The sequence below is a fragment of the Kluyveromyces lactis genome, assembly GCF_000002515.2.
Source record: "Kluyveromyces lactis strain NRRL Y-1140 chromosome F complete sequence".
In the NCBI taxonomy this organism is placed as follows: domain Eukaryota; kingdom Fungi; phylum Ascomycota; class Saccharomycetes; order Saccharomycetales; family Saccharomycetaceae; genus Kluyveromyces; species Kluyveromyces lactis.
In genome coordinates this window covers 81,651-107,061 of record NC_006042.1, presented here as the reverse complement: position 1 = coordinate 107,061, position 25,411 = coordinate 81,651, and the positions used below count along the sequence as shown (strand labels likewise).

At 38.1% G+C, this 25,411-nt stretch overlaps 13 protein-coding genes across 13 annotated transcripts; 7 read left to right on the top strand and 6 right to left on the bottom strand.

The window, feature by feature from the left end:
- Window positions 1-78: 78 nt before the first annotated feature.
- GEP3 (Gep3p) lies at window positions 79-1,893 on the bottom strand (the record flags this gene model as incomplete). The annotated part of the gene is made up of 1 exon (XM_455131.1): window positions 79-1,893. The coding sequence occupies one exon, from the start codon at window positions 1,891-1,893 to the stop codon at window positions 79-81; it is 1,815 nt and encodes a 604-aa protein (XP_455131.1).
- Window positions 1,894-2,158: 265 nt separating this feature from the next.
- NOC2 (mRNA-binding ribosome synthesis protein NOC2) lies at window positions 2,159-4,297 on the top strand (the record flags this gene model as incomplete). Its single annotated transcript, XM_455130.1, has 1 exon — window positions 2,159-4,297. One exon carries the CDS (start codon window positions 2,159-2,161, stop codon window positions 4,295-4,297), a length of 2,139 nt encoding a protein of 712 aa, XP_455130.1.
- A 265-nt stretch (window positions 4,298-4,562) lies between these two features.
- On the top strand, window positions 4,563-5,219 carry MEI5 (Mei5p; the record flags this gene model as incomplete). The annotated part of the gene is made up of 1 exon (XM_455129.1): window positions 4,563-5,219. The coding sequence occupies one exon, from the start codon at window positions 4,563-4,565 to the stop codon at window positions 5,217-5,219; it is 657 nt and encodes a 218-aa protein (XP_455129.1).
- Window positions 5,220-5,302: 83 nt separating this feature from the next.
- On the bottom strand, window positions 5,303-8,731 carry RET1 (DNA-directed RNA polymerase III core subunit RET1; the record flags this gene model as incomplete). Its single annotated transcript, XM_455128.1, has 1 exon — window positions 5,303-8,731. One exon carries the CDS (start codon window positions 8,729-8,731, stop codon window positions 5,303-5,305), a length of 3,429 nt encoding a protein of 1,142 aa, XP_455128.1.
- Window positions 8,732-9,405: 674 nt separating this feature from the next.
- On the top strand, window positions 9,406-10,896 carry TFB2 (TFIIH/NER complex subunit TFB2; the record flags this gene model as incomplete). Its single annotated transcript, XM_455127.1, has 1 exon — window positions 9,406-10,896. The coding sequence occupies one exon, from the start codon at window positions 9,406-9,408 to the stop codon at window positions 10,894-10,896; it is 1,491 nt and encodes a 496-aa protein (XP_455127.1).
- Window positions 10,897-11,756: 860 nt separating this feature from the next.
- Window positions 11,757-13,640, bottom strand: KLLA0_F01034g (DEAD/DEAH box helicase; the record flags this gene model as incomplete). The annotated part of the gene is made up of 1 exon (XM_455126.1): window positions 11,757-13,640. The coding sequence occupies one exon, from the start codon at window positions 13,638-13,640 to the stop codon at window positions 11,757-11,759; it is 1,884 nt and encodes a 627-aa protein (XP_455126.1).
- A 979-nt stretch (window positions 13,641-14,619) lies between these two features.
- KLLA0_F01012g (uncharacterized protein) lies at window positions 14,620-16,290 on the top strand (the record flags this gene model as incomplete). The annotated part of the gene is made up of 1 exon (XM_455125.1): window positions 14,620-16,290. The coding sequence occupies one exon, from the start codon at window positions 14,620-14,622 to the stop codon at window positions 16,288-16,290; it is 1,671 nt and encodes a 556-aa protein (XP_455125.1).
- A 561-nt stretch (window positions 16,291-16,851) lies between these two features.
- Window positions 16,852-17,910, top strand: MRP51 (mitochondrial 37S ribosomal protein bS1m; the record flags this gene model as incomplete). The annotated part of the gene is made up of 1 exon (XM_455124.1): window positions 16,852-17,910. The coding sequence occupies one exon, from the start codon at window positions 16,852-16,854 to the stop codon at window positions 17,908-17,910; it is 1,059 nt and encodes a 352-aa protein (XP_455124.1).
- Window positions 17,911-18,134: 224 nt separating this feature from the next.
- HIS3 (imidazoleglycerol-phosphate dehydratase HIS3) lies at window positions 18,135-18,800 on the bottom strand (the record flags this gene model as incomplete). The annotated part of the gene is made up of 1 exon (XM_455123.1): window positions 18,135-18,800. One exon carries the CDS (start codon window positions 18,798-18,800, stop codon window positions 18,135-18,137), a length of 666 nt encoding a protein of 221 aa, XP_455123.1.
- Window positions 18,801-19,164: 364 nt separating this feature from the next.
- Window positions 19,165-20,367, top strand: MRM1 (Mrm1p; the record flags this gene model as incomplete). The annotated part of the gene is made up of 1 exon (XM_455122.1): window positions 19,165-20,367. The coding sequence occupies one exon, from the start codon at window positions 19,165-19,167 to the stop codon at window positions 20,365-20,367; it is 1,203 nt and encodes a 400-aa protein (XP_455122.1).
- Window positions 20,368-20,592: 225 nt separating this feature from the next.
- On the bottom strand, window positions 20,593-21,429 carry IDI1 (isopentenyl-diphosphate delta-isomerase IDI1; the record flags this gene model as incomplete). Its single annotated transcript, XM_455121.1, has 1 exon — window positions 20,593-21,429. One exon carries the CDS (start codon window positions 21,427-21,429, stop codon window positions 20,593-20,595), a length of 837 nt encoding a protein of 278 aa, XP_455121.1.
- Window positions 21,430-22,332: 903 nt separating this feature from the next.
- On the top strand, window positions 22,333-23,736 carry BFR1 (Bfr1p; the record flags this gene model as incomplete). Its single annotated transcript, XM_455120.1, has 1 exon — window positions 22,333-23,736. The coding sequence occupies one exon, from the start codon at window positions 22,333-22,335 to the stop codon at window positions 23,734-23,736; it is 1,404 nt and encodes a 467-aa protein (XP_455120.1).
- A 290-nt stretch (window positions 23,737-24,026) lies between these two features.
- On the bottom strand, window positions 24,027-25,328 carry MCA1 (Ca(2+)-dependent cysteine protease MCA1; the record flags this gene model as incomplete). Its single annotated transcript, XM_455119.2, has 1 exon — window positions 24,027-25,328. One exon carries the CDS (start codon window positions 25,326-25,328, stop codon window positions 24,027-24,029), a length of 1,302 nt encoding a protein of 433 aa, XP_455119.2.
- Window positions 25,329-25,411: the final 83 nt, after the last annotated feature.

The following is a 25,411-nucleotide window of genomic DNA, read 5'->3' as shown; positions in this document are numbered from 1 at the left end:
ACGCTCAATACCGAAAACTACTTACTTTCTATTTACAGGGCTATTTCCATATTGCTGCATATAGTTTTGTGTATCCAATCACCACTTGTAATACCAGTACAAGTTTGATGGTGGGCTTTGAAGAGTTCCAACTATATCGTTGGGATCTTTTTGAAGAAGTCTTCTTGAGAGAATATCTTTTGAAGTCCTATTGATGTACATTTCTCTCATTCTGGCAAATGTATCTTCTTCGGTATGGTTCATAATATAGGTGTCTGAAATTAGTGGACGATCGGTTGGACAAACATCGGCGATGTCTCCACTTTCAATATACTTTTCATAGCTTTTTGATATCAATTTTGATAACGGTTCTCTAATGCATACCCTGATACCTTTAGGGACCCAGAGTTCATAAAGACCATTGAAACCATATTTTCCAGTAGGTTTAACTTGAAAATATCCGATATCTTTTAGAACAATTTCGATTGCTCCATTAAATGGAGGAATTACGTGCCTATCAAACATCTTAATGTCAGTAAATGGTTTCTTGAGAGCAAAAAATTGGCGAAGTGAATGATTTTCTGACTGTAGCACCTCTAGAGATAAGCTAACAGCCTTTTCGACATTTGAAAACTCATGCTCCGGAAGAGGAATGTAATTAACCACCTGATTTATAGTGGAATTTGGTGGAACAAGATGAAAAATTCCTCCAAAAGACAGGCATTTACCAGTTTTTGAACCCGTCAAAGAGGTGTAATTTTGTTTTATCAGTTTATCAATCTTAAACTTTGAGGTTTTCCTTATGTTATCAAGCGTTTCCTTCTCGATATAATTCGCTAGATCGGATACTTTAGTAGGATCCATTGTATACCCTGGTAAATCGTTCACAACTTTATCTTCTATCAAATAAGTTTGCATGGTTCTGGTAAAGTTGGGAATATGTGATACTCCACCTTCATTGAAGATGGCCCTACGGCGAGTACTTTGTATTTGTTCGTGGCCTTTTGGAGGACCAATAACGTTGCCTCTCTTATCAAGTTGAGCTTGGAAACTTGTTGATTTTTCATGGAGCAAAGAATTAATGAGAGACGTTTTCCCAACGTTAGGATTACCCAATAAATAGCATCTTTTAGCCAAAGCATTTATCACTGATGGAATATTCCAATTTCTTGGGTTAGAGAACAATACTACTTTCTTAACATGTACGCCTATATGACGTCTACAAAATTCCGCAAAAAAAGCACTCCCTTTATGTGGTAGCATTGATGACTTGTATGTGATCTGATCAGCCTTTGAAAGTAGTAAATAGTTTCTATTATTCTTTTCTGCCAGGATAGTTTTGTCTAATGACAAGGGAAAGTCAGACAAAGACACAACGTGGTATACGTTTGCAGCATGCGGCAAAGCGCCCTTTATATCGTTGAAAGAATGAATTGGAAAATCAGATGAGTTGTACCTGTTATGACTTATAGCATCGACACATCTTTTACAAACCAATCTTTTGGGAATAGGTTCTTTATAATCTGGATCGGTGTCTGGATCAAGTAGCCCGATTTCATGTTTTTTTAGCTGAAGTTCTTGTGTGAACATTAAATACTTCAAATCTTCAATGGTGCCAGCATCTTTCCTGACAGCGCGAGGAGGCTTATAGTAGCCTGTCACAGAAGGATTCTTGGATTGCAACTCAACACCACAGCTTTTGCATGATACAAACCGAGTAAACTGCTTAAAAGCTTGGAGCCGTGATTTCATAAAAGGTAATACTACTACTATTTTCTGATGCATATACCTCAGTACTCTTATCAATAACGGCTCAAAACTGTTGCATCTCTCGACATTCTGTTTGCAGTTTGTTGCATCTTTTGTCGATACCTTTCCAAGCATGTCAATTACCATATTACTTGCACTATTCATCGATGTCAAGGCGATGCCATTACCCGGATACAAAAAGAAACGCCATGAAAAGTTTTCCAAATATCCAAACCAAAATTCAATCCGATGAGATGAGATGAGATGAGATGAGATGAGATGCCCCAAGAAGAGATATAGAGAAACTTTAACGCAGCTCTAACAACTTAACCAGTAGTCGCTCTAGATAATCTTCTTGAAATCATATTGTTGATCAAAGGCATAATCTTGGGACCTGTTACCTATTGATAAAGGGATCAAGAATTACACAATGGGTAAAGTTTCAAAAGCTACTAAAAAGTTTCAGACGAAACACTTGAAGCATACGTTGGACCATAGAAAGAAGTTAAAAGATCATTCTAAGAGAACCGCCGGTCGTAGGGGTAATAAGACAGAAGAAGAAAAGAATGCAGCTGCGTTGACCAAAGAAGATCAAAAGTTGAAGAAGTCCGCTAAGGAAGAAGTCTTCAACGACATGAAGGTTGAAGAGTTCTTCGACAATGGGTTCGATATTCCAAAAATGTCAAAGAAAATGGCTAAAGAAACCGAAAAAGCATCAAAGGTGAAAGATAATGATTCAGAGTCTTCTGCCGAAGAAGATGAAGATGTTAAAATGGATATGGAAGATTTGGCAAAGAAGGATCCTGATTTCTACAAATATTTGGCAGAGAACGAACCAGATCTTTTGTCTTTCAAATCTACCAATCCTCTAGATGAAATATCAGATGACGAAGAAGGGCAAGTGGGTGAAGAAGAAGAACTGAAAGAACCTGATTTATCAAAGTCCAAGAAGGAGGAAAAAGATAGCAAAATTGCCGTCGACATAAAGCTCGTAAATAAATGGAAGAAGGATTTAAAAAATAGCCCATCTTTCAAAACTATCAGAAGTGTGGTTTCAGCTTTTAAAGCTGCTGTGAACATGAACAACGAGGAAAATGTAGACGATTACAAGTTCACAGTTCTTGATGAAAAAGCCTTCCACGAGTTAATGTTCGTTGCCCTTGTGGATATGCCAAAAGCCGTCCAAAAATTGACACCTTATAGGGTCAGTAAGAATGAAACCAGAACTCTCCCATCAAATAAAAATGTTACAAAATTGTCCTCTGTTTTGAAATCGCACGTTCCATCTCTTATCGTTCTCCTAAGTGACATCACAAACACAGACGTCGCTTCAATGATTTTGCATTCTACCTATGAGCTATTACCATACTTTATTTCATTTAGAAGATTACTAAAAGAATTAATTTCTCAAGTCGTCGAAGTTTGGTCCACTACTGGAGACGTTGAAACTCAAATTGCCACATTCGCGTTTTTGAACAATGCCTCTCGTGAATATAAGAAAGCTTTATTAGAAGTTGTATTGAAGTCCACGTATTCTACTTTCATTAAAAGTTGTCGTAAAACTAACATCAGAAACATGCCTCTAATCAATTTCCAAAAGAACTCTGCTGCTGAACTTTTCGGTATTGATGACGTTATAAGTTATCAATCGGGTTTCGAATATATCAGACAACTAGCCATTCACTTGAGAAACAGTATCAATGCCACAACTAAGAGGTCCTCAAAGGTGGACCCATCAAGTGCTTACAAGATTGTATATAACTGGCAGTTCTGTCACTCTTTGGACTTCTGGTCTCGTGTTATATCCATCCAATGTAACCCAGAAAAGGAAAACGGCCACGAATCCCCTCTTAGACAATTGATTTACCCACTAGTCCAAGTTACCATTGGTGTCATTAGATTGATTCCAACAGCACAATTTTTCCCATTGAGATTTTATTTGATCAGATCCTTGATCAGATTATCTCAAAACACTGGTATCTTCATTCCAGTTTACCCATTATTATCTGAGATTCTCTCCTCTACTGCATTCACAAAGAAACCTAGAAAGTCAACGTTACCTGCATTTGACTTTGATCATAACATCAAGTGTACACAAGCATACTTGGGGACAAAAATATACCAAGACGGGCTAGCTGAGCAATTTGTAGATTTGCTAGGTGAGTACTTTGTTCTATACTCCAGAAGCGTTTCATTCCCAGAATTAACAACGCTTGCCGTTATCTCATTACGTCGTTATATCAAGAATTCTGAGAATGTAAAGTTTAACAAGATGTTGCAAAACGTGGTAGATAAAATCAACCAAAACGCTCAATTCATTACAAAGAAGAGATCAGATGTAGACTTCGGACCAAACAACAGAACAGAAGTAGAAAAATTCTTAAATGAAATATCGTGGAAAGATACTCCTCTTGGTTCCTGGGTTGCTATCCAAAATGAGGTTAAGGAAGAAAAGGCCAGACTCTTAAGAGAATCCTTGGAATCTGACGATGATGAAGAAGAAGAAAATATTTCTGACGGAGCCCAAGACATAGTAATGGATGATGCTGAATCTGAAGCAGATGAATAATCAAATGATTGTATGATAAGTTCAAACTTTCTTCAATTTTAAATTCATTGGTAATCCTATGTCTTCGACCATCTTATATTGGATTGCCTCCTTGTCAAAGACATCGGCGGTAAATTTCATGAAAATAGAAATTACATTATGTAAATTATTTTAAACATGTATACTCAACATTACATTCAGAATACAAAGCTCGGGAGTACAATCTGCGGTAGGCATAACTTGACCAAGTGGAATAATTCTTATACCAGTACTCATTACAGGCGTTATGTCGAATGTCATGAATTTTGAAGGTGATAGTGAAACAACCTTAGTTCAAGAGAATGATTCATTTAGTGATATCTTGCCCAAGTTATCTTGCAGAAACCCTGAAGAAAGATCTACGGGTAGTGTGTTACTTTTAAAGGAGATCCGGAGGTTAGAGAACGATCTTGATCGACAAATACGAGATCTTACGAAGAAAGAGTTTGCTTTGAAAAGGGCAGTGAAAATAATGCAAACTTACGACAACGAACTCAAGACTATCGAATTAATAAATAAATGGAGGTCTATATGTCAATGTGGGATGTCTTACATGTTGAATACCATATTGGTTAAAATTGATCGAATGGGCGGTTATCAAGAGTATAAGCGGAAAGAAATAGAGGCAAGAAAGCGCCAAGTTGAGTATCAATACGATGACGGCATTCAACAACAAATGGAAGAGATCTTGGAATCTCCGGACTTCTTTCATTTGCCAATTGAAGAAAAGGAAGAAATCAGGGAACGGATGGATGAGAAAGTGAGAGAAGCAGAAGAAATGAAACAGAACGAACTCCAGAAATTTGAGAATGAACTAAGGAAAGAAGATAATGATGAAATGACTTTGCAGGAGCTAGCGGCTAAACTAAAAGTTGACTATGATATGGTATATACTAATCAATAATGAAAATTCAAGTGAAAATGATGCTTTATAAGTAATACTGAATAAATAATGTTACTACTAGAATCGTCAGAAAATGCTTACAGTCAAGCTTCAAAGACATCGCCTAATTTCAATCTTGGTGCAATGTTCATCGCAAGCAATTCCTGGAATAAAAGTTTGGCTGCATAAGGAATAGTCATTTTGACAACATGTTCAGCGGTTTTACAGCTTGTACACCATCCACTATAACCCATCAAACCACATTTTTCACAAACATCGACTTCAAAGGCATCAGAACTTAACATTAATCTTTCCAACAATAGTTGTGAAGCACCGTATGCGATAACACAGTCACGTTCCATTTCACCCAATCTTAGACCACCATCTCTAGATCTACCTTCTGTTGGTTGACGCGTTAACACTGCCCTTGGACCTCTGGCTCTTGCGTGCATTTTGTCAAGAACCATATGCTTCAACTTTTGATAGTAGATTGGACCAAAGAAAATGTAAGCTTGTAAACATTCACCAGTAATACCAGAATAAAGCATGTCCTTACCGGAATAGTTGAAACCATTATCGACTAAAATCTTTGACATGTCTTCTAACTTAGATCCACCGAAACAGGTACCGTATTCAAGGGTACCATTCAAGACACCAGCTTTACCTGATATCAACTCAATCATTTTTCCAACGGTCATACGAGATGGGAAACCATGTGGGTTCATGATAATATCTGGTACTACACCTTGATCGTTGAAAGGAAGATCTTCTTGTTTTACGATGATACCACAGACACCCTTTTGACCATGTCTCGATGAGAATTTATCACCCAATTCAGGTCTTCTGTTTTGTCTCAATAGAACTTTGATCAAAGCCTGGTCATTATCAGAAACTGACATCATAACTTGATCAATATGAGAAGGTTCTGGAGCTCTATATACCACTGGAGTCTCCTTGTACTGAGCTTGTGTTTGAGTTAGAATGCTATCCGACGCATTAGTTGGAACAGATTTATTGACATAAATTTGTCCACTTTCAACCTTCATTCCAACTTCACCTAGCCCATCAGGGCCTAATGCTTGGTGTTGCCATATAGGCTCACCATTTTCATCAACTCTCATACCACCAATAATATCCTGAGTATGATTTGGATATCTCTTCAACACGGTGGTGTTCTTACGACGAGTTTCACAACGTCCAAAACCTCTGTCAATGGACGCTTTATTTAAAACTAACGCATCCTCGATATCATAACCGGAGTAGGACATAACTGCCACCGTAGCATTTTGACCTGCCGGAAGTTTATCGTAATCGATCAATTCAATCGTTTTGGTTTTCACCATAGGCTGTTGAGGGTATATCATTAGATACAATAAGGTGTCAATTCTTTTGAATTGATTGTATGCAATTGCACCAATAGCCTGCTTACCCATCGCACATTGATAAGTGTTACGTGGAGACTGATTATGGTGAGGATATGGAATCAAACCAGCAACTGCACCTAAGACAGTAAATGATTCAATTTCTAGATGCGTAATATTCTCAGATAGATCTTTTTCATATAATGCAATGAACGAGTCGTTTTCTTCATTAACGTCGAGATACTCGACTAAACCCAGTTTTAAGAAATCATCGAATTGTAATTTTCCAGCCAGAAGAGATCTTAAATGGTCTGCAGTAACAGAAGACTGCCCGTTCGAAACAATTATCAACGGCCTACAGATTCTTCCTCCATCAGTAGCAATATGAACTGCTTTTTGATGTGTATTGGTATATATAGAGATGAACTCTGACGCTCTACCAGTTCTTCTTAAACATCTGAATTGAGACACAAACTTTGTAGGAAATCTAGTTGTCCCTATGATTGTACCGTTTAAGTAGACACCATAATTTAAATGAATTGAAGCACTGTCAATTAAACTTATGTCTTCCACACCCAACAAGTAACAAATCCTCTTTATAGGCTCTTCTTCATCATCGGTGGTGATATGGGTCATTAATGCCAAATTTTTAACCAAACCACAGGCCTCACCTTCTGGAGTATCTGAGGTACATAACATACCAAATTGAGAAGGTTGTAGGGCTCTAGGACCTGAAACTTTTCTAGATTTCTCAAATTGAGAGGATATTCTTGTCATCATACCTAATGCTGAAATATAAGAAAGTCTGGATAAGACATGTGTAACACCTGCTCTTTCCATCTTGAAACGTTTCAAAGACCAGTTACCAGTTGAAATTGCACGATTCATACCTGTAGTAATGTTGTTGGAATGTACGTTAATGGTTAGTAAGGCATCATACATTTCAGCACGATTTGGTTTCTTTAAGACTTTATCGATGTTTGCCTTGAAATCATTATTGAACTTTTTGAATAAATCTTCAAATAACAATGACATCAATTGACCAGCCAATTCTAAACGCTTGTTACCAACATAATCTCTGTCATCAACCATCTTTGGGTTATCTATAGCCATTACGACTCTACGAGTCATCATTGCAATGTATAATGCTTTTTCTCTAAAGTCTAAAGCTTCCACTGTCAGATGAGCAATGACTGTCGTAGCGATGGCCTCGATACCTTCTTGCAAGATGGAAAGTTTCTGTCTTCTGACAGTTTTAACTTTAGTACCAATGAATTCTAAGGCTTGTTGTTGCGTGTATATTTTTAGTTCGGCAGCTTCTTCGAGATTCACCGCGAAGATATCTTGATAACTGCTATCATTACCACAAACTAACTGCATGATTTCTAAATCAGATACAACACCACAAGCCTTCAAAACAACTACAATTGGAACCTCTTCTGCGATAGAGTTATGTTTTAAGTATATTTTATCATTCTTGGTGACTACGTAAGTCTTAGATTTTCTTTCGTGGGTGGAAGATGTAACAGAAGCTTGTACGATGTTTTTCTTCTCATCTGCTTCCACAATGATACGATTCTTAGATAATTGTTCTTGAACTAAGATGACTTTTTCAGTACCATTAACAATGAAATATCCACCTGGATCTAAGGGACATTCATTTAATTTGGCCATATCATTTTCTGCTGCACCATCTAATATACATTTGTTTGATCTCAACATTATGGGCATTCTACCGATCTCCACATCTCTATGCAACACAATTGATCTTCCTCTGGTGTATTCAATATCAACAAAGATAGGAGTACTGTATGTCATGTCTCGTAATCTACATTCATGTGGTGGGGTCATAATAGCTTTGTTGCCGTTATGTTTGTATCCTACTCTAATGTCAATGTACTTCAAGTAAAACTCTGGATCGACATCAGATAATATAACCTCATTAGCTTTGATGATCTTCTTCAAATCAACATCCACAAAGTAATTAAAAGAGTCCAAATGCTGCTTTACTAACCCTTTCACCTTTAAAAAGGCAGGCAAAAGATTCCATTTATCTTCGGCAGTGTTGATCTCGTCAGTCAGCTTTTTACCTTTGAAGACGGGTTTCAAAAGAGCATCGAACGCTTCATCTTTTTCATAGCCATCAGGATTATGGGAGTCAGTGTGGTTCATTTTAGAGAATATTCAATCAGGATATTTGAAAGCTACCCTTTCCAAACTTAATTAGTGTTCCAAACAGTTAATCAAACAAAATATCTAGAAAAGAGGCAAAAAGACCAAACAAAGCTACTCTACTGAAAGTGAAAAAAGAAGGAGCCAACCAGTAAATTTCACTTAATCAAATCTTTGTTGAGGTCAGCAAATCAGTACAGTCACTAACTGCCAATAAATGCACTTCTCTTTGTTTCCATCAATATTGACAGAGCTCATCTACATTAATCATTGGCGTATTTCGATTATTTCAAATTCGAGATGAGCTTGATTTGATCTTTTTCATTTTCCAAAATTGATCTGACAGAGTGAAAAGAAATTTCTTCTGTCATCAACAAATTTTCAGTCACGTGCAAGATACATTTCTTCGTGTTACATGATATATATACACGTGACATATATTTTACTTTCAATATGCGAATGTCTGGATTTGACATGGTATCAACCTTAAGTACTATTGATTCAGATGAGCTTTTCCAAATCGGATATCATGGATGCATTGCATCGTTCGAATGCAGCAAATCGTATTAGGCTGAAATAACATTATCGATTGACGTGACCAAATTGTTGATCTCCTCACTTGGTTCTAATCTCTTGCTATTTCAAGAGGCCTTGAGCTGCATATTTTCAATACTATGAGTCTGAATCTTTTCAAGACCACCGTTAATGACTACCTAGAAGGTCTTCCAGAGCAAGTCCAATCAAGATTATATGAGTCTCCAGCGACATGTTTGGCAATTTATAGATTGCTTTCTCCCATGGCAAAATTCTTCATTATGTCGATGCTGTTTCAGGACCACGATGTCTCGCTTAGAGATTTAGATAAATGGGTCAAGCCAGATGCGAAATACCAGTTACAATACTCTATTAAATCGATGAAATCCTTGAATCTTATAATAGAAGGTGAGAGTAAACAACCTCTATTGATTCGTTTGAATCCAATTTTCAAGAAATCTTTCAAAAATGTATTAACTGGTGGTGAAATCAATAACTCTTTTGGTGATGTTGCGGATGATGATACCAATCCCGTATCTACAGCTACTTTGGACCAGTATAGTGCAGAAAAGTGGGAAACAATCTTGCATTACATGGTGGGAACACCGAATACAAACACTCCTGGTGGAAAGGTTCTAGACTTATTGCAGCATAGTGGTCTAATGGAAGAGGCAGAATATGGCGAACTCAAAATTACTAACCAAGGTTTCCAATTTCTCTTGCAAGATGTCAATGCACAGATGTGGACTCTTCTTCTTCAATATTTGAAGATGGCAGAAAGTTTACAGATGGATCCCGTGGATGTTCTAAATTTCATTTTCATGCTAGGTGCATTACAGCTAGGGAAGGCGTATAAGTGCGATCAACTAAGTAATACGCAGAGAACAATGTTACAGGATATGAGAGATTACGGATTAATCTATCAAAATCAATCGGATTATGCAAAGTTTTATCCTACCAGATTAGCCACGTTGTTGACGTCCGACACAAAAGCATTCAGAAGTGCCTCAGTCGCTCTAGACAGCGTGTTAAATAAAGCTAATGAAACAACAGCTGTAGAAGGAGACAGTGGACAAGATGAAACTACAGAGCGAACTCAAGACGGTGCCTTGATTATAGAGACTAACTTCAAACTATATTCATATTCTAACTCCCCATTGCAAATTGCTATTCTATCGCTATTTGTCCATCTAAAATCAAGATTTGCGAATATGGTGACTGGACAGCTTACGAGAGAATCTGTAAGAAATGCTTTATTGAATGGTATTACTGCAGAACAAATTATAGCATACCTTGAAACTCATGCTCACCCGAGAATGAGGCGATTGGCAGAAGAGAATTTGAGTAAAAAATTAGAGTTAGACCCCACCGTGAAGGAGACCCTTCAGGTTTTACCTCCAACCGTTGTTGACCAAATACGATTGTGGCAACTTGAGTTGGATAGAATCATAAGTTACGATGGATATCTATACACAGATTTCGAGTCCTACCAAGAATACCAAACTGTAGCAGATTATGCAAAGGATATTGGTGTACTACTCTGGCAAAACGAGAAGAAGAAGATGTTCTTTGTGTCAACTGAAGGCAATTCACAGGTGCTAGACTTCCACAGAAGAAATTTTGATAAGTAGCTTATTGCATCCCACATTTATGGTTACTGCCATTGAACTATGTTGACAAGCATGATACCAACGTGTGAACATTAACGGGATATATTTTAATATCAAGTATCTCATCTATTTGAATAGTATTTCATTTTAAGTAATTTAAGAAACAAAAAAGTTATAATTAGTAAAGCCTTATTCAGTGTTTTATCTATAAACATGATCTATTATACAATTCTACCATTGCTTGCATATACAATTTAAAAAGGAAAAACGGAAAAATTGACACAAAATACAATATAATCCATTCATAGAGCCTTGTGTGTCGTTGTCGAAAACGGGAAAGTATAGTTTTGGTAAGAAAGAATATTAATGAATACCAAGTGATTACAAGCGACAACGAAACACAAACGTATCACTCTATAGTTATGCGTTAAAACAATAAAAAAAAGTTGAATGAATTCAAATCCATGATAAATAATAGTAACAAAAATGAGTTTGATGTGAAATAAGTTTCAGTTATGGATGAAATAGGATAAAAACCATTTTCTATCATGAATATTCTCGGAATGGTAATGATCAACATTATTCCATCAGAATACACAAGCAAATGTCAATCGGGGTGAATATAATAAAATATTGGAAAAAAATGAGTTTCAGGTTTCGACCTTCTAAGAGAAACAAATCTCTGAAAACCAGAACGTAATACTAGTGTACAATTGCATAATACGGTTGTGAAAACAATAAAAGAGAAAACACCAAATAATTCAAAGCAATAAAGGAAAAAGCAGATGCTGAGGATTAATTAAAAAAAATGAGTGCGTACTCAGCGATCAAAAATATATTTTCAAAAAGATGATAGGAAAATAAGCTTTGAATGTGATGATTTACCACCAACCAGAGTTAGAGTTTGAGGAGTTAGAAGAGTTACCCCAGTTACCGGAAGAGTTACCCCAGCCACCGCTGGAGCCGCCACCGTTACCCCAGCCGCCGCTGGAACCGCCACCGCTGCTGAAGCCACCAGAGGGGGCGCCACCGCGACGGAAATCTCTGGTGCTGTTGCCACGGTTGTAACCACCACGGCCACCTCTGGCACCGCCTCTGCCGCTAGAAGCTTCTCTCATGATGGTGGTCAAGAAGGATGGAACCTCTTGATTAGCTTCACTCAACAAACTAACCAATTCCTTAGCGACATTCTTGTTACCACGGTTAAAGAAGGTAGTAGCAACACCGGTGTTACCGGCACGACCAGTTCTACCAATTCTGTGGACGTAATCATCGATATCATTTGGCAAGTCAAAGTTGATAACATGAGTAACGTTTGGAATATCCAAACCTCTAGCAGCGACAGCGGTAGCAACCAAGATAGTAGCTCTACCGGTCTTGAAAGCAGACAACGCACGTTCACGTTCACCTTGTGTACGGTCACCATGGATAGCAGTAGCCTTGAAACCTTCCATGATCAAGAAGTCAGTCAAGGAATCTGCGGCTCTCTTAGTTTCAACGAAAATCAAGGTCAAACCTTCATTACTAGCGGCCAACAAGTCCAACAAAGTATCGTTCTTGTCGAAGTCTTCAACGTAAAGAATCTTTTGGGTAATATTTTCGGATGTAGAACCAACTCTACCAACGGACAAGAAAACGTAGTCCTTCAAGAAATCGGAAGCCAAATGTTGGATTTCACTTGGGAAAGTGGCGGAAAACATTAATGTTTGTCTGTTATCAACAGATGGCATGTCAGAACCTTCCACAATTCTCCTGATTTGAGGTTCGAAACCCATATCCAACATTCTATCAGCTTCATCCAAAACCAAGTACTTAACGTTGGCAAGAGAGATGTAACGACGTTCCAATAAATCAGTCAAACGACCTGGAGTGGCAACCAACAAGTTGCAACCGTATCTCATTTGTTTAATTTGGTTGTCGATACTGGCACCACCGTAAACGACCATAGGTTTAACCCACGATCTGTAAGTGAACTTTTTAGCTTCATCGTAAATTTGAGTAGCCAATTCTCTGGTTGGGGCCAAGATCACGGCGGTTGGGTAAACCTTCTTGATGTAAGAGTTACCGGCAGCTTCTGGGGTTGAGGCTGGACCACTGGAGAATGATTCAGACAGAACTGGGAACAAGAAACCACCAGTCTTACCGGAACCAGTTTGAGCACAAGCCATTAAATCTCTACCAGCAGCGACGATTGGAACAGAGTATTTTTGAACTGGAGTTGGCTTGGTGAATCTGGCCAACTTAATATTGTCCAATAACAAAGGATCCAATGGAGGAGAGTGGAATTCACTGATTGGTTCTGGAACATCATTACCAGAGGCTTCGACTGGAATATCGTCGTAGTTATCGAAGTTGATACCAGAGGATTGGAAACTCTTGTCCTCAGCAACACCGAACAACTCTAATTCCAAGTTAGCGTTCTTGGCAGCTGGGACGTGCTTACCGTCGATCCATCTACCAGATGAGTTACCACCACCGTAACCGCCAGAACCTCTACTGTCGTTTCTGCCACCCCAGTTGGAACCACCCCAGTTGACGGAACCTCTACCGCCTCTGCTGTATCCACCGCCTCTTCTTTCGTTACCAAAGAAGGATCTCTCGTTACCACCGAAGTTATCAGAACGACCACGATAGTTACCGCTACCACTTCTTTGTTGGCCTCTCACATGAGGAGGAACATAAGAACGTCTGCTGTCACCTGAAGTTGCACCAGAATCATTGTCCTGAACAGACAAATTAGACATGTTTTCCGCAATATCAGACATGATTAATAAATTTATTGTCTCTTTACTTTTATCTTCTTCTTGATTCGTATTCTCCGTCTATCTATCTTCTAATAAGATTGAAAGTATTTCTTAAGATGTATATCTTTAATGAGAAGTAAGTCTGGAGAACTGTAAGTAAGAACTGAAAGTATATGAAAACTTTTATATATAGAATACAAAATAATTTAACCTGTCTGTAAACAGTACAAAGGATGGAACTGAACAAAAGTAACTACTAAAACGTATCTCTTCCTTCAATTCAATTTTTTTTTCTGTATTATATTCCTTCTTTTCTTTCCCAGTTAAAATACTCATTTCTTTTTCACAAATTTTCACGCTTTTTGGGCTCTGCGTTTTAATGTGCGAAAAATTTTTCCTTTCCCTCATTATTCTAGATGCATTTTTGTTTAGTTCTCTGTATGTAACGTGCCTGGGAGTTAGTCATGTTTAACGATTAGAAGATCGGCTTACATTGCAGGTTATTCCAGGTTAACGTATTTTTAATTAGATTGTGAAGAAGGATCAGTTGGCTATTGTATTTTTCTCTGAGCGGGTATCTCTGAGAGTTGAACAACACATTGTAGACTTTGTATCATTTACGTATTAAACTTTCATATCAGGCAAACAGCGTTTCTGACGTGCGACAGTTTTTTTTCAAGCTTTAAGAGAAAAAAAAGTGTTGTGATATGTCAAAGAGTATTCAGGAAATGGTGCATTTCAACAGGTTTCAATTGAGTTTATGGTATTAGATCAGCTCTGTAATGCTAAAAAATTCAGAAATTGTGTTAGAAGGAGTTTCATAACGGATATGGATGATTAAATCTGCCAGGAGCGGGGTGCGTGTCAGATTTATCACTTCTTATATAAAAAAACTAGCTTTCGAGGATGCGTCCTGTTCCCTGCTACTCTCCACTTCATCCTGAGTAATAGACATTCATCAATCACAGCACTAATTCGCTGAACAGTCAATTATTAAAAAATGACTGAAGAATGTTTAAAAGAAGTTGCAACTTTTTCCAACCTCTCAGATCCCACAAGAACGAACAGTATCGATACTACAGCTGATGTTACTCTTCCCAAAAATGAGTTAAAACAGTCAATTAAACCGTTTCATGTTTTCATGATGTCTACTGCAACAGGTATTGGGACCGGTTTATTAGTGGGGAACGGTAGATCAATTGCTATTGCGGGGGTTGGTGGTACTTTAGTTGGTTACTTAATTATTGGTATTATGTTGACATGTTGCATGCAAACTGTTGGTGAGCTTGTTGTTGCTTTTCCAAGTATGCCTGGTGGGTTTACATCTTATGGAAAGCGTTTCATAGACCCGTCTGTGGGCTTTACCATTTCTTGGTTATTTTTTCTAAATTGGACTGTCGTTTTGCCATTAGAAATATGTGTCGCTTCTATGACTATCAACTTTTGGAACGAAAATATCAATCCTTCTATCGTTGTTGCATTATGTTATTCCTTGGTATGCGGGGTGAATTTCTTTGGTGCAAGGTGTTATGCGGACGCTGATTGCATTTTCAACTGTTTGAAAGTGCTTATGATCCTTGGGTTCATAATTTTAGGTATTTTCGTTAACACTGGTGTTGTCGGCACTAGCGGATATTTGGGTTTCAAATATTTCCATAGTCCAGGGTTCTTTAGAAACGATGAGGGGCTTTTCAAGTCAATTGCTGCAACGTTGATAACTGCCTGCTTTAGTACCGGTGGTACCGAGTTTGTCGCCTTGAGTTGTGCTGAACAGAATACAGAAGACATGCCAAGAAGTATTAAAAGGGCGTCAATACAAGTTGTTGTACGAATTGCCATCATTTTTTGCGTTTCTTTGATGATTATTGGATTATTAGTGCCCTTTAATTCCCCATATTTGATGGGGTCTGGATCAGAACTGACCCATGCATCTCCATATGTGGTCGCATTAACAACCAATGGTGTTAGGATAATACCTCATATTGTTAATGCAATTATTCTATTGTCTATTATTTCTGTCGCAAACAATGCGATGTATAGTAGCTCAAGAACATTACATTCCTTAGCTGAACAAGGATTTGCGATGAAATATTTTTGTAAATTGGATGAAAGTGGTAAGCCGTTTAGATGTCTTTGCGTTTCAGCATTTACTGGTTTATTTTCATTCATAGCCGAATATAAGGACCAGGAAACAGTCTTCGTTTGGTTATTGTCAATCAGCGGTCTTTCCACTATCTTTACTTGGAGTATGACCTGTGTGTCTCATTTGAGATTCAGAAAGGCAATGAAAGATCAAGATCAAGCTTTAGACCAATTAGGATATCAATCACCATGTGGTGTATATGGCAGTTACATCTCGTTGTTTATTTGTGCCATTATTTTGATAGTACAATTTTGGGTATCATTGTTTCCTTTAGAATCCAACGGTAGGCTGAATGTCGTCTCATTCCTTCAAAATTATATGGCTGTTCCAATTACCATCGTACTTTACCTTGGTCATAAAGCTTACACAGGGAACTGGAAACCTTTTATTAGAGCACCTGAGATTGACATTCAGACCGATCGTGACATCTACTGTGTTGATGAGGTTACTGGAAAAAAATCAGTTTTTGTTGAGCTTCTGGATAGCGGAGACATGTGCTCGAAACTATCTGATAACCTTGTCAAGTAGTACAAACATTTCTACGAAACTGAGGTTCTCATACAGTATCGACTAAACCAAGGAACTGTTGATATGAAATTATTACGAAAAAATGAATAGTTTTCTGTAGTAAACAATATAATAAATAATGCAATTGAAAAAAAAATTTAAACTCAACACCGATTTCTGATTATGGGAAACCCCTCATAGAAGACTTATGTTATACTGGTGCTGATCTCGTTTTAAATATTAGCATCACTTAAGAAACCATTCTTCCTTTAAAATGAGTACTAAATGTGACACTTTCATCAATGGTCTGTCGCAAGTCCGGGTAAAATGTTACGTTTCTAATGATAAAAAAATTTCGATATCATTGAATAGCATTCAATTCGATAAATCTTAAACACAGCTCAGCTACTGATTTTGACTGAAGAGCTAAATTAGTTCCTATCGTCGACTATTGTGACAAGGTTCCAAAACTATCAGCAATTCGTTGAATAGATAATTCACTTTTTGGGTTTAAACTGGGCTGTTAGTCCTTAGCTTGAAGACAGATATACTTACTGAATTCACAATTCGAAATAGAAAGCTATGTCCCATATATCTAATTTGTTAAAAAATTCCAGGATAGCACAAGTGGCAAAGACGGACAAGCCATTGTTTCGTCCAGGTAACTCTTCTCATCCAACTCATCAAGTGATTGAGACCAAGCCATCCTCCTTATATCGTCAGGAATGGGGTTTGAAGGCAAGCATTCCATCGAAAATCAAGACCAGATATTTGGTTTACAACGATTTGGACACCCAACAAAGACTAACGACTTTTGAACCAATGGGTCAATACCAGTGGAACAGAATCAGATTCCAAGAAATGGGGTTAGCCCCTCGTTACGTTGAAGAAGAATCCAATCCTCTATTCAATGGGAAAACCAAGAGGGCCGGAAAATACGCGCCATTCAGCAATGCTGTGAACATTGCTCATAACACTGCGCCTTCTGAAAAGACAAGAAAGTTGAAAGAAATTGACCAACACAGATCAGAATTCAAGAAGTGGCTGTTAGAGAAACACCCGGATTCCATTGCTGGTGTTAGAAATGAAAACACCAGACCTTTGAAGGCTTTAGCTACTGAATTCTTACATGAAAAGATGGGAAAGTTGAATATTAATACAGCAGCTAACTCGGAGTGGCACATTGTGGGCACCGGTGGTCTAACTTACAACTTGAAAGGTAGACTTAGACAATCTCCAAATGGTGTAAAACAAAAGCACGTTGTGCCAGGCAGAGTTTTATCTGTCCAGGGACCTGATCGCGCAGTCGCTGTTGGTGGTTTCATCGCTGAAGCTAAATCTGTGGGCCGTAATCCTCGTGCTCTACAATACAACATGGGTGATTTTGTCAGACAAGAAGTTTTACCATTTGCCATTGAAGATCCAAAGGTAGAAGGGGGTAATGTAACATTGTCTGCATCTTTAGTAGAACCAAGAAATGACTTCAGTTTTGCTCAGAAGATCGGCTTAGGTCAAAGCAGATCACATTATACCAGATCCGATTCCAGAAACTCTTCAAGAAAAACTGTAAGATCTGTCACCGCCGAAGAATCTAGATCTCAAAGTGAAGAGTTCCTAAACTTATTAAAGACAACCATGTAAGTTGATATATGGTAGGTATTACACAACCATAGCTAGAAGTCACTTGTAAATAAAACGTAATAAATACAGTCATGTTACGCGGAAGACGGAGCTGTGCGTCAAGCGGTTAAGGGCCGTGCTCGTAACTTAAATGGAACAAAATGGATGAATATATATTTGATGTAAACTTAAAATGAATGTCGCGCATATGCAATGAGAGTCCACTCCTTTCTTGAAAAGGAATTTTACATTAGAACACCCTTAGTAGAAGGAACGTCGTTGGTTCCGTTGCTTGAAATAGCCTCTTTGATTGCAATGGCAAGTGCTTTGAATGCAGATTCACTTCTGTGATGGTCGTTAAAGCCTCTCAAACAATCAACGTGCAAAGTTATTCTCGCGGCTTCAGCAAAGGACTCCAAGAAATGAGGTATCATCTCGCATGAAAGGTCACCGATCTTTTCCCTCTTCAACCCCAACTCTATTACTGCGTATGGTCTATTGGATAGATCCACAACAGCACGTGATAAAGCTTCGTCTAATGGTGCATATCCTGAACCAAATCTTTTCACACCACGAACATGACCCAAAGCTTCCTTAAAGGCTTGGCCAAGAGCAATACCACAATCCTCGGTGGTATGATGGTCATCGATATGCAAATCTCCAATACATTCAACAATCAAAGACCAGCCTGAATGCTTCGCAAGAGCATGAATCATGTGATCTAAAAACCCAACGCCTGTCTGAATATCAATGATTTGGGATCCAGTTACCTGCTTAGCAGCATCGGATTCCTCCCTTTGTAAAATAGAGTTCTCAATAGAAATTGGTCCACCATTCAATGAAATGGCAATTTGAATCTTGGTTTCATTCGTTATTCTAGAAACAAAAGCTTTTCTTTCCGGATAAGTCATTTTTGGTTGACAGTTCTTTCTCGAGGAATTCTTACAAAATGTGCCAAATATGAACGATGGTAGCAACTTTTAGGCTTCTTATAAGTACACAAACTAATGTTGAGGCCAGTTACTTTCTTTCTTCTTCCAATATACCTTTACGCTTCTGTCAATCTACTACGATAAAGAAATGAATCATCTTCTGGAATATTTTACAAATAAAGAAAAGCTTGAAACTTGACTTTCTGAAATTTTTCAGATTAAGCTATTTGATAACAAAAAATTGCCGAGATGAGATGAGCTGAGAGGCATGGAATAAAAGATACATTATCTGTTAACAAGAGCATAGCAGACTCAAATAAAGTAAAACCATTGGTAGTATAGCATGCTCAGAAACATCACAAGAAGTTATTCGAACAAGATTCGTTCTGCGGTCAAAGTGCCTAACGAATCGTATATTAAGGACAGAAAAGTAACGTTCGATCGGAACTTTCCAGTGCATAAGAGGACTAAGGCTTGGGAGAAAGATGGAATGGATAAAGATAAATGGTTCAGGAAAAATTACGCACATGTTCATGCAAGAGAAAAAAATGCAAGGCTGAATAACGGAGGAAGTGACCCATTCGATAAGAAGAAAAAGTATTACGATCGGATCAAACAAGAAGAATCGTCCAAAAGGGAACAGTTTAGAAGTCATAGGTCAGAGTATACTAAAATGCACCCTTTACAAGGTTTAAAGCCTAACCCGTTGGTTGATTACGTTTTTGGTACCAACAGTGTAATTAGTGCCTTAACTGCGAAGAAGAGAGAATATTTCGTAAAGTTGCATCATTACGGACCATTGAATACACAGATTCAATCGTTGTGTTCGAAAAATAATATTCAGACTGAAGAGGTAGATAAACATAGGCTTAATCTATACACTAATTATGCTGTGCATAATAATGTGGTTCTCGAATGTAAACCACTCCAGCCTCCTGAATTATCTCATCTTGGGTTGGTAAACCATGAAGCATGTACATTCGACAAGAGCGAAATTGATTATGATCAAGCAGTAAACACTAGAGAGAAGTTCATGACTAATGATAATAAGAAAAACCCACTGGGAATATACTTAGATGAAGTTGTCGACCCTCATAACGTCGGTGCCATCATCAGAAGTGCATATTTCTTAGGAGCGGATTTTATGGTTCTCTCACACAAGAATTGTGCGCCATTGTCTCCAGTGGTCTCAAAAGTCAGTAGTGGTACAATGGAACTATTACCTATATTTACCACCGCTAAACCCTTGCAGTTCTTTGAAAAATCCAAACAGGATGGAGGATGGATGTTTGTTACTTCACATATGAGCATTTCACAGAAAGGAAATCACTTAACAATGAATGAATTAAGTGGCATGCTGAACGAGCTACCAGTAGTTTTGGTTGTTGGTAATGAAGGAAACGGTGTTAGAACAAACCTACTGAACAGAAGTGATTTCACTGTAGAGATTCCTTTTGGGAGAGACCCAACCGAGGGACGAAACACTATTGACTCATTGAACGTTAGTGTTGCTACTGCTCTACTAATTAATGGTTTCTTAAATTGAAAGAAAGAGTTTTGCACTATACATATAGATATATACTGGATTACTGGACATTTTTCTGAAATATTATTCATGTAAATAGAATAAACCAAAATTAATTGCAATCATTAGGTGTAGAGAAGCGGAAAGGGAATATCTGCCAGGTGAACTTTTCGTTTAATAGGGAATATCTCATTCAATAGATGAGTCAATGTACAATGTTTCCGGAATTCAACTTTTGTTTTGTTTTTACATCATTCTGTGAATTTTGGTATCATTTTCGACTTTGTTCAAATCATTTAATTGATTCCACCATTGGAATAGATAATTGTCACAAATTAATTTGAACCATGGAGTGAATTTTAGGTTACCATCTGCGAACATTTGCTTTAATTCTTCTTGAGATACCCAAGCAATATCTCTTACTTCATTAGTGCTTGGCTCGACGGTCAGAGTCTCTCCTTTTCTCAATTGATAGATGAATATATAATCAATTTCGTGTTCTCCCCAAGCACCATCGCTTGGAGCCATGTAATGAATACGGTTCAAAAAGTGGAATTCTCCTTTAGATTCAACCTCTTGTGGTGGGATACCTAGTTCATGTTCCAATTTTCTAACTGCTGCAGTTCTGGCACCCTCTATTTTACTTTCCAAAGAGCCGTTCAGTCCAAGTTCGTCATCGACGCACAAAGGGTGTGAACAGCATGTGTTGGTCCAAAGATCTGCAAAAGTAATCTTTTCAGTGGCACGTTGTTGTAATAGTAATTTACCATCGCTGTCAAAAAGGAACACAGAAAATGCGCGATGTAATAGACCTTGGTTGATGTTCTCCATCAAATGACATAGTTTTTTTGTACCAGCACCAATCGCAGTATCGTTCCAATCCAAAACTATACAATTTTCATTCATCAATCTGATTTGTTCCTCATCATATCCATCTAGCAAATTATCCGTTTCGCCAGAGGATTCAGTAGAATGTGTATTTGGTCTGTTGTTCAATGGGATGACCTCAGGAAACTTTTCTAAGATGTCATCTTGTTCTAATGAATGCACAAGGTCCGCATAGGTAGAAGTTTGAGTTGACATCTCTTCTGTTGGTCCGCTAAGTGAAGGTTCAGTTTGAAATTCCTGCACGTCCTACAGGATGCATACGCTTAGCTTTATTCCGCAAGATGGTTTTCGAAGATTCTTTAAAGCAGAATGAGCTCAACTTTTCTTCTTTTAAATTGTTCGTTAAATCTAATTTTTTTTTTGTTTGCATTTCGGTATCGGCCAAATAATGGAAACTTTTATACGAAAGACACGCGATTCGAGATGCTACCAATAGTGACACAGTAGGCTGCTGCTGTTGTCCATTTCTTATTCCATTTGTTGAAGCTTTGCAATGAACTAACACACTGTGAGAGAAATGTCCCAGTTTTATTTAATATAGAAAAATCTCAAACGACAGTAACCGGAAATTGTCGCTGAGGATCACCTACGTATTACAATGGAAGAGTAGGAAACTTAATTAGAAGGATGAGAAGCTGTGTAGTAAACGAAAATTTGTAAATGACCAGAATATATTGTCTACCCAGATTGAAGCTCAAGCTTTGTCATGTTCCGGAGGGAATAATACACACAAAAGGTCCGATCCGTCTGAGAGCACTGTTGATCTGTAAGAAGATTCGTGGTGTCTTCCAGAAAAAAAAAGCTTTTGGGAAAGATTCGATATTTTTTTAATTGAACGTTGAAAAATTATTCAAACGTGTTAAAAATTTCAGATTCTTGAACAGAATCAAATTCTTGATCTACAAAGGTTGTGTTTGAGATACGTTAATTGAGACAGTATTTTTTCAGTTCAATTAGTGTTATTAAGTTACCATTTCTATACTTAAAGTTTTCTTTTTAACTGTAACCTTTTCCACCAGTCTGTTTTGTGTTACTTGTTTCAGTTGCTAGTTCCAGGTGACCAAGTGAATAACCATAGAATAATAATATATTACAAGGATGTCCACTGCTAGACCAAAACAACATATTCAGAAACCTGATGTTACTGTCAGAGACAAGAAGCTAGAGCCATTGAATGTTCAGTTGAAGAAGATTGATCAAGAATTATCATTGATCAAGCAACAAATTGATAATACCGATTTCTCCAAAGATGCTAAGAATTCAAAGGAAAAGCTGCAAGGTGAATTGAAGGAAGTGATCAAAACTCAATCGGACTTGAAGGCTAAGAGACAACAAATCCATGACCAGATTAAGTTCTTGGATGCTCAAATCAAACGTAAATCTGGTGAGATCAACGATTTGGTCGGTAAGAACAAGAAGTTCCAAAATGTTGGTCAAATCAAGCAAAGATTGGCTGAAATTGACGATGAAATCGCTTCTGGTGACTTATCCTTGGTGGAGGAAAGGTTAAGAGTCAAGGAAATGCAAAGTTTGCACAAATTGTCCAAAGATTTCCAAGTTGTGGAACCAATTAGAAAATCTATCGAAGAAGAGAAAGAACAAATTGATGCTTTGAAGAAGGAATTGAACGCTTCTAACCCGAAGGAGGTTGCCGCAAAGTTCGAAACTATCCAAGGTCAGATCAATAACTTAAACTCTAAGAACCAAGTTGTTTACGACAAGAGAAAGACTTTAATCACTAAGCGTTCTGCCTTGTACAACAAGCGTGACGAAATCTACACTCAAATTAGGAAGATCAGAGGTGATTTCGACAACGAATTCAAGTCATTCAAGAAGAAGTTGGATGAGCAGCGTTTGAAACGTGAAGAAGACGAAAAACTATCCAAGATCTTAGAAGATAAGGAAGAAAAAGTGGGCAAGCTACAAGAAAGACTAAACCATGCCAAACAGCCTGCTTTCACCTTCGAATTGGAATCCATTGAGAATATGTTGACTGTTTTGGATCCAACTTACGTTAAGCCAGTGAAGAACGTCTTGGGTATCGATTTCGGTAGCACATCTCAACAAACTGCCACCCCAACTAAGACTGTTGATTCTGAAGGGTTAGTGCCAATCGTTAAGGAAAGAGAAGGATTCTTCTCCGCTTCAACCGCTTCCAAATCAAAGAAACACAAGAAGAAGGCGCAATCTACAAAGTTCTCTCTAGAGCCATCCATGATCGCCTTGTTGGCCGAATTAGATATCAGAGTACCATTATCCAAGGGCGATGTTCCAGCCACTGTTGAACAGTTGAAGGCTAAGCATGAGGACTTGACTGCCAAGCAACCAGAAGCTACTGAAAAGAACATTGCAGAAGCTGAAGAACAGCTCAAGAAACTTAACTTAGAGTACGAAGCTAAAGAACAGAAAGTTAAGGAAGAAATTGAAGCCAAAAAATTGAAGGAACAAAAGGAAAAGGAGGACGCTGCTGCCGCTGATGCCGCTGTCCCAACTGAAGCTTAACTGATGTAGATACGAGACTTATTTTTTTCTGTTGTCCACTGCTTGCCTTTTTCATTCTTGTATTTCAAGTACATATTAAAACTTATCGGCTGGAAAAGATTAAAATGTTTCATCTGGAGTGTCCTCATAACAAAATGACCCCCATGACTTCTAAATTATATTAGCATCTTAAACAGAAACTGAATTGATTATATGTAGGTTTATGTTTGGATATTCTTATATAATCTTTTAAAGAAAGCACGTTATAATACCATCGTATACTTGATTGCAATAAGATTAAGACTCCAATATCATAGTAGGAACTGAAGATTGGTATCGATTTCATGCGAACAAGATAATTGGGGCTTTTGAGTGTATTTGCTACTTAACTCGGCTCTCATATTTTGCAATAAGCTTAAGTAGGACTGTTGAGGTTGTTTTGATAGTACTGTTAAGAAAGCCCAGGACATTGCACCAGTGTTTTGACCATTTTCAGTAGCATCAGCCGACGTTTGATTATCTTTTGAACCACTAAACATGATGACATCAGCTGGCGAGAATTTTATTTGCTTAACTCTTTCTCTGTCGACGTTATTATTGGACTTGGTGATGGTGGTGAATACATTTCCTAAAGAACTGACCAAACTGGTTGTATTACCAGTAGCGTATGCCATAGCAGCCTGTAAACCACTAGAACCAACGTCCTTCCACATGTTAGGTTCTTTTATCACACCTTTTGTCGAGTAAGTGTATGGCAAATCTAATACTGTACCAGAATGGCACGAATCAAATAATGCAGTTAATCTCACACCGGGCTGCAAAGGAGAAACCATGATCGCATGCATATCATCATCAACAATATGACCAGCCATTTGGAAGTCAACAGGGTATATAACGTCATCCATTCCATCCTCTTCATCACCGTCAAGATCTTCCGTTTGTCCACCATGGCCAGAATAATGGAAAAACAATGCATCATTAGGTCTTGCGTCCTTAACTAACCATTGCATAGCCCTCAGCATATTGGCTTTCGTAGGAACTCTCACAGGGTCGGTAGTATCATCATTTAGCATAACTATATCCTCGGCTTTGTAACCATACCTTTGAGTCAAGAAATTGAACATGTTATGGGAGTCATTGATACAACCACGCAATTCGTTCGCAGAACCAAAATAATTAATACCAATTAATAGAGCTTTGCGTCTACCAGTACACTGGGAGTATTGGTACGCAACTTGGTTGTTTGGCCCAGTGTGCTGAACCTGAGAAGGAGGTTTATACATAGCCTGTGGCTGTTGGTACCCAGAAGGACCATTCACAGTACCTGAAGCATGATTCTGTTGAATATCATTTCTGTAATTCTGTTGGCCTGGAGGTGGGGCAGCAGGTCTGGCGTACTGACCAGTGTTATATTGTGGCGGGCTTTGGTTAGGAGGAGGGTAGAACTGGTGTTGGAAGGACATTGACGAACCACTGACATTTTGTTGTTGAGGAGCCGTATAATACTGCTGTTGAGGCTGAGCATTCGAGTAGCCAGTTTGATATCCAACTTGGCTTTGAGCCTGTTGAGCTTGCTGGTTGTTATATGTTGGTTTGGCACGACCTGGATACATTGCTGAACTGCAGCTGCAGATTGATTTCAGCTTATTATGCTTGCTTTCTTCAGGGCAAAGTCTCATCATTCTTCTTTCAAATG